Source organism: Poecile atricapillus, chromosome Z (genome assembly GCF_030490865.1).
Source record: "Poecile atricapillus isolate bPoeAtr1 chromosome Z, bPoeAtr1.hap1, whole genome shotgun sequence".
Taxonomy (NCBI): domain Eukaryota; kingdom Metazoa; phylum Chordata; class Aves; order Passeriformes; family Paridae; genus Poecile; species Poecile atricapillus.
Window position 1 is genome coordinate 20,206,676 of NC_081289.1, and position 12,539 is coordinate 20,219,214.

Here is a 12,539-nt window from a genome sequence, read left to right on the forward strand (position 1 = left end):
TTAGCAGAGTTTATTGGGTGCCAGCTGTCCCCCAGCTTGGAGATGAGGCTGCACTGTGTGTGGGGCTGACCTGTGCTTGTCCTGGGCACGCTGCAGGTTCCCCTGTGGACGGTGGCTGGGAAAAGGCGTCGATGATGGCAGTCTGGAGCGGATCCTCATTGGAGAGCTGGTGTCCTCCACGTCTGACGAAGAGCTGGGAAAGCAGTGCCGCACCCCGCCCCAGCAGAAATCCCCCACTGTGACTCGGCGGCTGAGCATCACTTCCCTCACAGGGAGGAACACCAGTAAGTCTTTGCCTTTCTCCCCAGGGTCAGCTGCCAACTGCTGGGGAAAAAAACACTTCTGTGAACAGGGAGGGGTTGGTTCATCCTGAAGTGAGGCTTGGTGCAAAGCAGCAGCTGCAAGCTGATGAGCTTTTCCTGCCTTCCCTGGTTGGTGTTTGCTCTGTGATGTACATGTTGCCTCTTTCAGTGTCCCCTTCTGACTGCTGAGAGATAATAATCTTTCTTTGGAGCGTGGAGATATGAGATGAGGGAGGAGGAGGCGGCAGAATTTGCAGTAGCTGATACTGCTCAGCCTCCCAGCTCACTTTGCAGTCTGTGGGAAGACAGGCCTCTCAGAGGGCAACTCAGAGCTTGATGTGGCTGCTGTGAACTGCCTTCTGGCAGAGCTTATCTCTGCAGGGACCCTAGGGCACATCAACCTCACATGCCTAAAATTAGCTTTTATGAGTAACTGCACTTGGCTACAACAGGACATGGGGCTGTGAGGGTCACACGAGGTGTTCTCTGCTAAAGCACAGTGATGGGACAGTGTAGATCCTGTTCACACATCTGTCCGGCTCCTGTAAAATTAGAGGACATGAGTGCTGAAATGTCAAGCAAAGAAAGATTTAACCTTCAGCTAGTCTGCTCTCCACCATTTCACAGAGCCTAATGCGGGGCAGATCCAAGAGGGAATCGGGGAAGCCGTGAACAATATTGTGAAACACTTCCACAAGCCAGAGAAAGAGGTAATTCCTACTTTTTATTACTTGCCTGCACATTTTTGTAAACAGAAATGGCACTGAACTACCAGTAGATGTACTACCTTTAGATCTGAAGTTTCTGGCATTCAAACAAGGTGAGTTGTACTTTCCTACTCTCCCTTTTCCACAGAGAGGGAGCCTTACCATTCTGTTGTGTGGAGAAAATGGTCTGGTTGCAGCACTGGAGCAGGTCTTCCACCATGGATTCAAATCAGCTCGCATTTTTCATAAGAATGTCTTCATCTGGGATTTCATAGGTAAGCTGGTATATGATTTGGAGGAGTAGGTTTAGGGCAAAACGACTCCTCACACACAAACCTTGGATTATCATCAGCTAGGGTGCCATTTCTCCTGCCAAGCACCTGCACCAGGTTGCTTAAAGTCAATGAGAAACCTGCTGGCAAATGAAAAATACTAAACTCTGTGTAAGAAAAAGTGAGAGTCTGTGCAGAAACTTGAGAGTTCCTAGTTCAAACAGCTGCTTTTCTGAGAGAAAGAAGGTAGGCTGGAGGCTGGGGTAGGGGGCAATCAGTGTTAGGAGGAGAGCTGGGAAAGAGGAGGGAGTGAAAGGTTTGGATTCCTGGTTTATGAGAACTCTCCTAATTATTGCACTGGTGATCCTTACCTGTAGGCCTGTGTAGGGGTAATTTAGAACGGGCTTGTAGGCAGAGATGCTCAGCCTGAGGGTAAGTGCTTACCCAGAAAAAGTGAAAAATCAGTGATAGTATCACTTACAGTGAAACCATTGAGGGGTGTTTTGGTGCTGCTCCCTGCTGTTACCTGTGTTAGACATCAGCCAGACTGACCAGTGCTGTGCCATGGCAAAGGTGGAGGTGACCACCTACCTATGGTCTTCAGAGTCAGGAATTCATAGCTCTCTCAGCAGGTTATTTTTTTAAGGATTCCCTTGTGTGATTCTGTGTCACAGTGAAGTGCTTCTTCTCACTGGCTTCTGATGTTCTCCCTACCACAGAGAAAGCTGTTGCTTATTTTGAAACCAGTGATCAGATTGGAGACAATGAGGAGGCCCTTTTGCTTCAGAGATCTTCATGCAAAACCTTCTGTCATTATGTCAATGCCATCAATACAGCTCCAAGGAACATTGGAAAGGATGGCAAATTCCAAATCCTGGTTTGCCTGGGGACAAGGTACTGAACTGCTCTTTATTATGTGTGTCCTCTGGTATTAGACAAGAAGAATGTTTTTCCACCATTTTCCTTACTTTTAGTTTTCCATTTTAAGACATCTCACACCTATCTATTATCCAGTGCCTATTTTAGGCAGCTTTAGTACTACGTCAAAAATTGGAGCAAAGAAGCACTAATAATACATGGCTAGTGTCTAAACTGCTAAAAACATTTTGAGCTTTTTTGTAACTGTTAGCTTGACAGTCATGTGTATGAAATCTGTCTTGCAATGCTATTTTTGATGAATTACTGACTTTGGGAATGCAGAGTTCCTTTTCAGGAGCTGGTGAATTTCTAAATCCTAATTCAATTTCTTGTGAAAATGGGATACCTGCTAGAATTTTGACAGAACTATTCTAGATGAACCTTTCTTTCCTAATAGGGTGCTTTCAGTCGTGCACTTGGGGAGGGGCAGGAGGGTGGGACTTGGTTGTATTTTGGGGGGTAGAAGTTGGTATGTCTAGCAGTAAGTACCATTTTTGTCTTATCTATCTGGATACTTGGAAAACCAGTTGGCAAACAGTCTGCCAGATTTTCCTCAAGTTTTAATTTCCCTATTCCTGATCTGAAAATGTTCCTGAATTCTTACAAATGTCCAATTCTGGTAATACCTTTCAATTTTCATTCCTACAGTAGGTAGTATTTTACTAATCAAATCAAGGGTTGCAATAATACAGCAAACTTGTTCATGCAAACAGCACCCACCGCTCACCCAAAAGGGGCTCCTTGTTTTGGGTTGTGTTCTTGCAGAGGAATTCCGGTGTGATATCTGTTGTACTTGGTGCTAAAACAATTCCTGTCCTGCCCTTTTTAGGGACCACTTTCTGTCTCAGTGGATCCCACTGCTGGCGGAGTGCCCGCCCATCACGAGGATGTACGAGGAGAACGCTCTCCTCCGGGACCGCATGACTGTCAACTCCCTTATCCGAGTCCTACAGACATTGCAAGATTTCAACATCATCCTAGAAGGATCGCTCATTAAAGGAGTGGATGTTTAGCATGGCTCTGCTGAGAACTTCATTACTCCTTTCCCAAACAAGCAAACCGCAATTGGAGACCTGTCAGGACTTGAATGCCATGGTAGTGCACCACTGTAAGACCAAGCTGCTGGTGGAAGCAGGATTGGGAAGCCCAGTTTGTGCCCGATGGGGACTGCCCTCTAAAGCTGCACAAAGCTAAGATGCAGTATTGTAGTTTATTTGAAACAGAAATTTAGTACAAAAAAATAGAGTATTTTCATGTGTTAGGTGTGTGTAAATATGCTATCTTCTTTAAGAAATTATATTACTCTAAGAAATTTTTCTTAGACTGAATGTTCTTGTTCTGACTATGAGTAGCTTAAACCCAGGGGAAGGACTTGGGGGAGGGAGGGAAGGACCAAGATGGGAAGGGATGCCGCTACTTGTTTGCGAGGAAGAAGCCAATCAACGTGTAAATACAGGTGCAAACTCAGCAGGGCCTTTTTCAGGTATTGCAAATTAATACAGCAAATACCCTTATGTGTAGCCATTGTGATCGTGTCACTCTTGGAAATGCTGTAAGCATATGCTGGTTTACCCTACTGTACATGGTCTCTCTTGGTTTGTTGTTTGTTCAAAGACTCGCCTTCTCATTCCTGGAAGGAGCGAGTCGTCATTTTTTTTTTCTGTAAGGTCTTTTGTGTCACTCCTGTTGATCTCCAGAAGGGGAAACAAGTGTTGGAATGCTTATCACTGGAGAGAGGGACTGCTGTCAGCCTCAGAGCCTGAGAGGATGAGACGCCTATTGAAGCCTTGCTGCTGCAGCCTGAGATGGGGAACAGTGGCTTGTTTGGCTCGCTCAGTGTGTCCCTTGCCTGTCTGGATGTTCTCATGATTCACTCTCAGCCAGTTTGTGTTGTGGATGACCTCTTTTTTTTTCTTCCCCCATGATGAGGAATTTGGTTTATACCAAATTCTTGCTGTACTTGAGAAGAACCATTGCTGTAGAGCCACAAACACTGCTATTGCTGTGCTACCAAACTGTATCAGCTGGCTTTGAAATGCTGACAGGTTATGAGTCTTCCTTTTTTCTGCAGAATCAGTGTTCCTAGGGGAGTACAGGATCTTGGATGACTTTTTGTTTTCTTTAATTATCCAGCTACAAAAATAAAAGGAATTAAGCAAAAGGGGGAAAAAATTTCTCTCACGGTATTTTGAGGCTTCTTTCCCTACACTCTTTCCAGTTAATGTGTTACTAATACAGTGCATATACAGAGATACAGCTCTTGATCAGGAACTGGGAGCAACTGTATGATACAAATTGAATAAGAGATTATATCAAAATCACCTTGTGAGTACCATGCAGCAGATACAGAGTGTATTTCCCATCCTTGTGAATGGGAGTTGGAAAGGTCTGCGGACACAGCTTCACCTGGTTTTAATTTTTGGAAGTTAGTTTAAGTATAGGTTTTTGTTTTCACTCCTTCATTCCCTACAATCTTGGGCATTAGGTCAGTGGCATCTTTGGATGTCTCACTGTCAGCTGAGGCTTGGGAAATGCCCCTGACTGGTACTGTGTGTTGTCTTGCTCTGTGTTCTCAAGTGGCATTAGGAAGGGCTTGGCAGTGGTGGACAGTGGCAGGTCTTGGCATAGTGTGCACATGGTGGAAAGAGGGATGGGAGATAAGGAGAAGGAGAGAGGATGAAAATTAGGGTTTGCTTCCTCATCTGCCTTCTGTCAATCTATTCTACTTTTCTGTAGTCCTTCTGCTGCCTGATTCTTAGAACAGCACTCACTTCAGTGTCTAAGTTTCACCTCGGACTCCCAAGCAGAAGAAAACTTTTTGTGTAACTTTGTTTCATTGGAGAGTTTTACCTTATAGAAGTCATTTTGTTTCTAAGAAAGAAATAAAATAACACTGTCAAGGACCCTTCCATTTTAATGAGGGTTCCAGCTTTCAATAATCGCTCATTCCTCCTGAGCTTGTGCTTCCTTAAACTGACTGAATTCATCCCAAGTACTGCAGGCAGCACTGCCATGTCACTGCTGTGGGTGTGAGTAACTAATGTAAAGGCTGTGAATGGTGTCTCGAGTTAGTAGCCAGAGCCCACAGCTGTGTGACATCTCTCTTACATTTCCAGAAATGTGAAATTTGGGGTGTTAGGATTTTCTGTGTGGCCAGGCATGTCTGCCTAAAGTCAGCAGATGATGCATGACAACCCTTCAGCAGCAATTGAAATTGAGTCCCTGTACTTAACTCTATCAATGAATTATACATTTAGCACCAGAAACCATGTGGCAGCATTATTTGGTAATGACTGCTTAGGATGTTTTGATTTCTGTGACAACTCAGGCCTTTCATGTCTAATAACTGCTATACAGGATTTTTTCATGCGCAACCCAGTCTAAGTGACTTTCATTATATATATAACCACCTCTTTAGTCCTTGGATTTCTTCACAGCATCATCTGCATTTGTGTGCTGGATGCTTCCCAAAGTACACTGCTGCAGACTTCTCTAAAGGCTACGTATGACTGGAGCATTCATCTGACATGACAAGGGTTAAGTGCAAGCAGGATAAAGGAGAAATGTAGGCACCTCTAAAGGTCATTCATTTAAATGAATAAACCACACAGAGAGAAAAAAGGCAATAACTACATTAAGTCTGTCTTAAGTTAAAAGAAGTCAAAACCTGAGGATTTTTAAGATTCAAATCAGGGCCTTTCCCCATTTCAGACTACATTAAGAAACCTTTAGCACTTAACTTCACCGCAGCTTTTTCAGCAAGTGTTGACTTGTGTGGTTTTGTCAGGTTTCACATGATGTTAATAATAATACAATAAAAATTATGTTTCCTTGTAGGCAATAAACCATCCCAAGATATGTTGAAAGGGGCACAGCTGAATGCCTTGGATGCCTAGAGTAGTTATTTAACAACCTTGGGAAAACAGTTCTTCATTGTGAATTTTTATTCTACCATGTATGATTTTTATTTTTTTTTAGTGGACTACTTTTGTTGATTGGAAACTGTGAGGTTTTTTTTTTTCTGTGAGGTTTACAGAAATCATTCTACCTACTAGAATGGTGAGAAACCCATCAGGATTCTTCTAAGCTAACACAGTTTTTACTTCAGTGTTAAAGCACCTTCTTTGGTTGAGAAAGGGAATCTTGGAAAAGACCAAAGCTCTCTGGTATCTGCTTTTTAAAAAAAAAAAAACAAAAAAATTCTTAACCAATGCCCATGTGCAGATGTCTGATTTTGCATAGTCCAGTTGTACTAACAGCCAGCATGGTAACTTAAGGGAGTCAGAGAATCAAATGCCTCACTATGTACAAAATGTGTATTTATAATTCTCTGAAATAAATGAAATTGTACTGTTTAGTGAAGAATCTTCTCATGTTTATTCCAGGTTGGTTTGTGTAATTAGCTATCATTGTTCAAAAATGTGGTTTTTAGGGTAGTTGCGCGGCAGCGTATTTGAGAAAATTCCTTCTTTCAATCAAATGAAGGTGCGCGTCGTGAGGGGAAATATTGTGTGTTACACTTGAAATGTACAAATGTGCCCTGTATAGCTTAAAATGATCCCTAAATGTCTCCATTAAGTATATTTTGTCTTTACATTATTACTAACGGAATAAGAACTGGATTATTTTCAAGACGACATTAGTAAGAGTATTGTTATATCAAGCACTTTAACATACACACCACAAACCGACATGGGTTTTTCAGGTTTTGAAGTACATTGAAATACAGCTTTTCATGCTATGTCCTTTACAAATAAAACTGTGAGAATAATGGCTGGTGTCACTTTCTCCTTGCAGAGGAGCCAAGAGATTCGAGTCTGAAGGTGAGGAGCTGATCTGAGCCTGGAGGGAACAAACTGAACAGAATGATCCAGCTGGTGTGGCTCTGGTACTGGGAAGTTGCTGGAGCCAAGCTGGGGAGAAGGAAGCGTGAGGGGCTGTTCCCAAAACCAGCCCTTCTGCCTCCCCTGACACAAAGGGGAGGCAGAGACCGTGCTGAGCCCGAGCAGCTCTTTATTCCAAGGTTTGGGTGGAAAACATGGCTGATTACTGGGAGGAAATGAGATCACAATGAAGCTGAGCTCTTACCAGGGTGGCATTCGCTAGGCAACCAGGATTGCTTTGCCCTTAGTACCTGGAGGAGTGGGGAGAAGGAGGATGGGATTAACTTGTAGTAAAGTGTCTCTTTCCTCTCTTTGAGTTGCTCTCAGATTTGAACTCAGGGTTAAAATACTGGAATGAAGCTTATGCTCTCCAGTCTGTCAGGTAACATGTGGAAGAAGGAGAGTTGATGGACAAGACAGAGATGGATTCCTGCAAAAAAAAAAAGGTGCGAAGAAAAAATAGAAAATATAGTGAAATGCCTTCTTTTCTAAGTTGGACTGGATTTTCAGAAATTTTCCCCATATCCTTCCCAGCTTCAGATATGCTGGAATTGGCAGGAATAGGAGAATTCTTGGAAACTTTGACAGTTTGAAATGCAGAGCCCTGCTTGTGTGTGTGCATGGTGTGTGTGAAGTGTGGCATGTCTGTTCATTCATTTTAACTGTTTTGAAGAGGCAGAAAATCTCAGGACAGGACTGAAAGTCTCAGAGCTTGGGACCATATATGTGGCAATCCTGGTGAGGATAGTGGTGCTCATCAACATTATAGATGTGAATAAAATTCATAGAGCTGCTTATTGTCAAATGTCAGTGGGTGGAGTGGCCGTACCTTTACACCTCCTTACTAAATGTGTGTAAATTAGAGAGGATGAGGTCTGACATCCTAAAGGCAGTCAGTACTTGAAGAAGGGCAGAACTAAGCTTGTCCAGATGAGCAAGGGCAAATAACTTCCTCTCCACTGTGCTGTGGTTGATGCAGTCTGGGAGCACTGCAGTGTTTTCTGCAAAGGAAGAATAGCAGAAAACTGTCTGAGAAAACTGGCATGGGTAGGAGTTGAAATAGCTCATCAATCTATTGTCCCTTTCCAGCATTTCAGGTAAGCCTGTTCAATAAAAAACAATAAATTGTGTTCAGTGGAATGGTGAGTAAAACTGCTTCCCTGGCTGTCACCCCATCAGCTCAGAGGCTGAGGCTCCTGTCAGTGCTGTCAGGGAGCGTTTCATTGCTGACATTCCTAATTTCTCTCCTGCTGTTCCATCAGCCATGTATCATAAGCTGCTTTGAGCCCAGCACAGGGTGTGAAGTGAATGGGAAAATTCCTGTACGGGTCTGCTATCTGGTGGCTGGTTATGGTAAACTCTCTGCCAAAGCCACTGCAGAGCTGATTTGTCAGTGGGGAGCTGTGGTTCTGCAGGAAGGCTTGACATTTCACATCTGCATTCCCTGCAGACCTCACAGGGCATCTGAGATCCTTTGAATGAACTTCCTCTGTCAGAATGTAACCAGGCAGATTATTTTCACCTTGAACCAAGCCCACCTTTGTCCTGGGGAAGGAGGGAAAAGCCATAGGAGGAAACACAGCCAACGCCCCTGATCCTTACTCACAGCATGTTTTTTGTGCTGAAAAGGAGCTCAGTGCTAGGTGATTTAATGACTGCCCTGTTACCATTCAGTAGTGGATTCAGTGGGGTCCATAAATGTAAAATAGTTGTGGTTTGCATGAGAGACTAAGGTGTTCACACCAGTCACTGAGTAACAGAATAACCTGTAAGAGATGTCCCCATCTTCACACAGGACATTCAGTGGCAGATTTGCCCCTGCTCCCATGGCCAGCTTATACAAGTCTAAACTAAAATGGAATTAAATTCAATAGCAGCCAGATGTTGTGTTTTGTGCACTGCAATCCTTGCATTCTCCTGCTTTCAACGAGAAGTTTCCACAAAGGCTGGTGTTAACCTAGGAAAGCCATTTCTCTTAACCTGCCCCTGCAGCCAGTGGCTCCTTCATTGCAGGGAGAAACCTCACTTGGCTGCTTTTAATTAGGCCCAAAGAAGACCAACAGAGGCGGATTACCCTTGGAGGGGAAACAAGCTTTAATCTTTATGAATTCCCACCAGCACTGTCCTCCCATACAGAGTTCACTCCTTCAAAGGCATCCAGGTGATACACTGTGATACATTTGCACATCAGAAAAATAAGCAGTTCACAAGAGTAAAATCTAGAGGTGTTAGGTGGTTATTTTTTTACAGTATATTGATAATTCGGATATGAAGACAAATTCCTTATTTTTCATACCGAAAATGTGCCTTCAATTTGTAAGTCTCCCTGGCTTCTCCCAAGAGCTTTAAGCAATTTGCTTGTGTCATATCCCATCTTGCAGGTAGGGAGCTGATGTACAGAGTGGGGGGAATTTGCTGCAGCCAGTTCTGCCTCACCAAGGAAGATTGTTCAGCCTTGGGGTCAGCAATTACCCCTCCAGCATCCTCTGGTGTGTGACTGAGAGCTGCTTTTCAGTGCTGCTGTGACAGAAGTGCCCTGAGGTCTCATCTGTGGTTAAATCCAGTTTAAAGGCATGGGGTGAAACCTGTTGATTTGTGGTGTTCTGGGCTTGCAAGTCTGTCAAGTTGTGTGTGGCTGGAGAGTTTTGTAATTGTCCAGACAGAACAGTCTTTCTTCTTACTTAGCTACAATATAGGAATTATGGTTACTATCAGCAAGGTGATTAAGCACTGCAGAAATGCATAAAAATCCTTGCTTGGCTGTTGTGTGAGGTTGGCAATGATTCCCTACCAAAAGGGAAGAAAACAGATATTTTGTAAAAGCACCTTTCTTTCCATGGCTTTTCATCTTGAGTCCATAGCTCTTCTAGGAGGTACAGACATTCATTAACATCGAGTGAATCTTGTCCTCTCTCTGCCCCACAGCCTGTCCCTGCTCATTGCCGGCCCACGTAGATCATACCAGATCCACCACACCCATATCAGAAAATGCATGGTGCAAGACCTGTGAAGTGCTAGCAAGAGATTTCCAATAGTAATCAGAAGTGCTCAGTACAACTGAGAACCATGTTTGTGGTGCTGTTCTTTGGTTGGGTTTTTTTGAAGGCATGGATTCGATTTCAAGTGAACTGGGAAGTCAGCCCAAAGTGCTTCTGTACTTGAGATAGCGTGAGCTCTTCCATGAAGTCTCCTTAGCCTGTTTCTTCTGCTCAATGCTCTCACCTGAGTTCACCTGCTTGCACACCTGCATCTTTTGAGCTGCCATTACCCCATGAGATAAACAGAATGTGCTCTAAGTTGGACCGTGCAATATGAACCCTCCAGCTCAGAATCAGTGTGGCTACTGGCTTGCCTGAGATCTGAACTTCTCACAGATGGTTTGTGGTTTCTGACTGTATAAATAGTGTGAAACTGGCTAGAAGTGGGTGTGGTGCACAGGATATTCTCCCCCAACCCATAAAATGACTTAAAGAAAAACTGCATTCAGGGAATGTAAGTGGAAATATCATGCTATGGCTCTGCCCAGCTTTCATGTTCCTAGAGCTTTTTCCTAAAGGAAAAACTTTCCTTCATGGTAACAGGAACACAGGAGAACTAGGAAAAACCTGCAGACCAGAGAAGCCGTTTCATTCATTCTCAGCATGGATTTTGTTAGAAGAGGATTTCAGATGTCAGCAGGAATTTGTGCTAGACAGGGGTAGTGTGGGTAGCTGTGTTCAGTGAGAAATAGGATAGCTGCTCTGGGCTTAATCATTTGTGTTTAACTGGCACAATGCTAAAAAAGTGAGGAATGAACTAGCTGATCTTCAATTCAAATGTATGTCCTGGGAAGTGCAAGTAGAAGTTGATCCACCATGGCTTGCTGAAGTCAGAAGAAGTTCCTAAAACTGGTGAGTTTAGACAGGCGTTCATGAACATTGTAGTCTGCAAAACCTATTAGTTTGTGCACAGAAGAGAAGCATTCCCTCTTTTGGGAAAATAGTAAAGTTGTTGGTGGTGCTGCTTTCAACACACAATGTTTATTAGGACAGTCCCAGTCTTCCATGTAAGTGTTGGCTTCTGGATGATCTCAGCATTTTAGGAACAAATAGTTATCTCTGTGAAGGGCCAGGCTTGTGCTGGGGAAGATATTGTACAGCCTCCTGTTAATCTCTTCTGTTAAGATAGCCTGGGAGAGAGAGGTGGCACATACAGGGTGTGATGAGCAGGACACTGACTGTGAAGGCTGCCAGTGTTGTCTCTGGGTAGATCTGTGAGCAGCATGTTTGTCTTATCACAAAGTGCAGGATGTTCTGGATAGACCCCCCTCAGCAAGTAAATCTGAGCCCTTGTTCCCCACGGCAGAGCAGGACCTGGCACTAGAGGACAGCAGTACAGGCATGTCCCTTTTGTCCCCTCCACAGCCACTCCAGGCTCTTGGTATCTGAAGCATTTTTCAGCAGGATGCACACATCCATCTTGCACTTGCACTTGGCCTGTAACCAAATTAAGTTTTCCTTTGACATTGGAAGTTAAATCTGTTTGCAGTAGGACCAGCTCCTGTGAGCATCCAAACTGTTGGGAAGTTTTCATGTAAAAGTTGGTGCAGGGCTACCAGTGCATTCTCCCAAGCACTGCAAGCCTCATGCCTTGGCTGGCTCATCACCCAAGCTGGCCATGTTCCTGGAGATATTTGCTGAGCTACTGAGCAAGGTCCTCCTCAGAGAGCTTCCTGGGATGCCCCTCTGTCCCGTGGGCCTTCCATGTTTCATAAGCAGGGGGATTCTGAGAGACTTTTGGACGGAGGATAAGGATTAGGAAGGGAAGGAGAAGGAAGCAGCAGCAAGAGGGGGGAGGAGGGAGTCCATAATTCATTTGAAGTGGTTCTCAGCCAGAGGTGTTTCCATGCAAGCACCTCTCTGACTTCCCCCCAGCAAAGCACTGCTTGGGGGAGGATGGCAGGAGGCACTCCCTTTGCTCCTCCCAAATGTTGAAGTGACTTTCTACCTCTGGCTTAGGCAATTAATCAGGTAAGGAAAAACTACTGAGGACTCCAGGCACAATGCACACTGTAACATCTTAATCAATTTCCCCTTTCCCCTCTTTCCAAAAAATATTTGCCTGCAAGGACCTGTACTATTTTTCCCTATGTTAGCACAGGGCCCATGGGGTAAGGAGATGATGGTAGCAGCTCTTTTTGTGTCTGTATAATAACTCATGACTCTCTTACTCAGCTAATTAAAACCAAAACCCCTCTAGCTACCCTGAAAAATGTAAATGACATGTATTAAAACATTGTTCTGTGGTATAACCAGCACCCAAGTTACAGAAAGGCTGTTATGAAACAGGACTTTGCTTGTGAAGAAATGGATGGCTGCAAATCAAGTGAATACTGAGCTTTCTTCATGAAAGTATGAAGCTAGAGACAAACAGAAGTGTGTACAATTAAAAATGCATGAAATGCAGAGGGAAAACAGC

General features: G+C 44.0%; 1 protein-coding gene across 7 annotated transcripts in view; it reads left to right on the forward strand.

Moving 5' to 3' along the window:
- LOC131573160 (DENN domain-containing protein 5B) overlaps window positions 1–6,479 on the forward strand; it is a 103,105-nt gene extending 96,626 nt beyond the window's left edge. For all 7 annotated transcript variants that reach the window (XM_058826832.1, XM_058826835.1, XM_058826834.1 and 4 more), the window contains 5 exons: window positions 97–284; window positions 930–1,012; window positions 1,158–1,284; window positions 2,001–2,175; window positions 3,029–6,479. In XM_058826832.1, the coding sequence (XP_058682815.1) occupies window positions 97–284; window positions 930–1,012; window positions 1,158–1,284; window positions 2,001–2,175; window positions 3,029–3,212 (757 nt within the window). In that variant the 3' untranslated portion in view covers window positions 3,213–6,479. The remainder of the gene's footprint in view (window positions 1–96; window positions 285–929; window positions 1,013–1,157; window positions 1,285–2,000; window positions 2,176–3,028) is intronic.
- The last annotated feature ends 6,060 nt before the right edge of the window (window positions 6,480–12,539 follow it).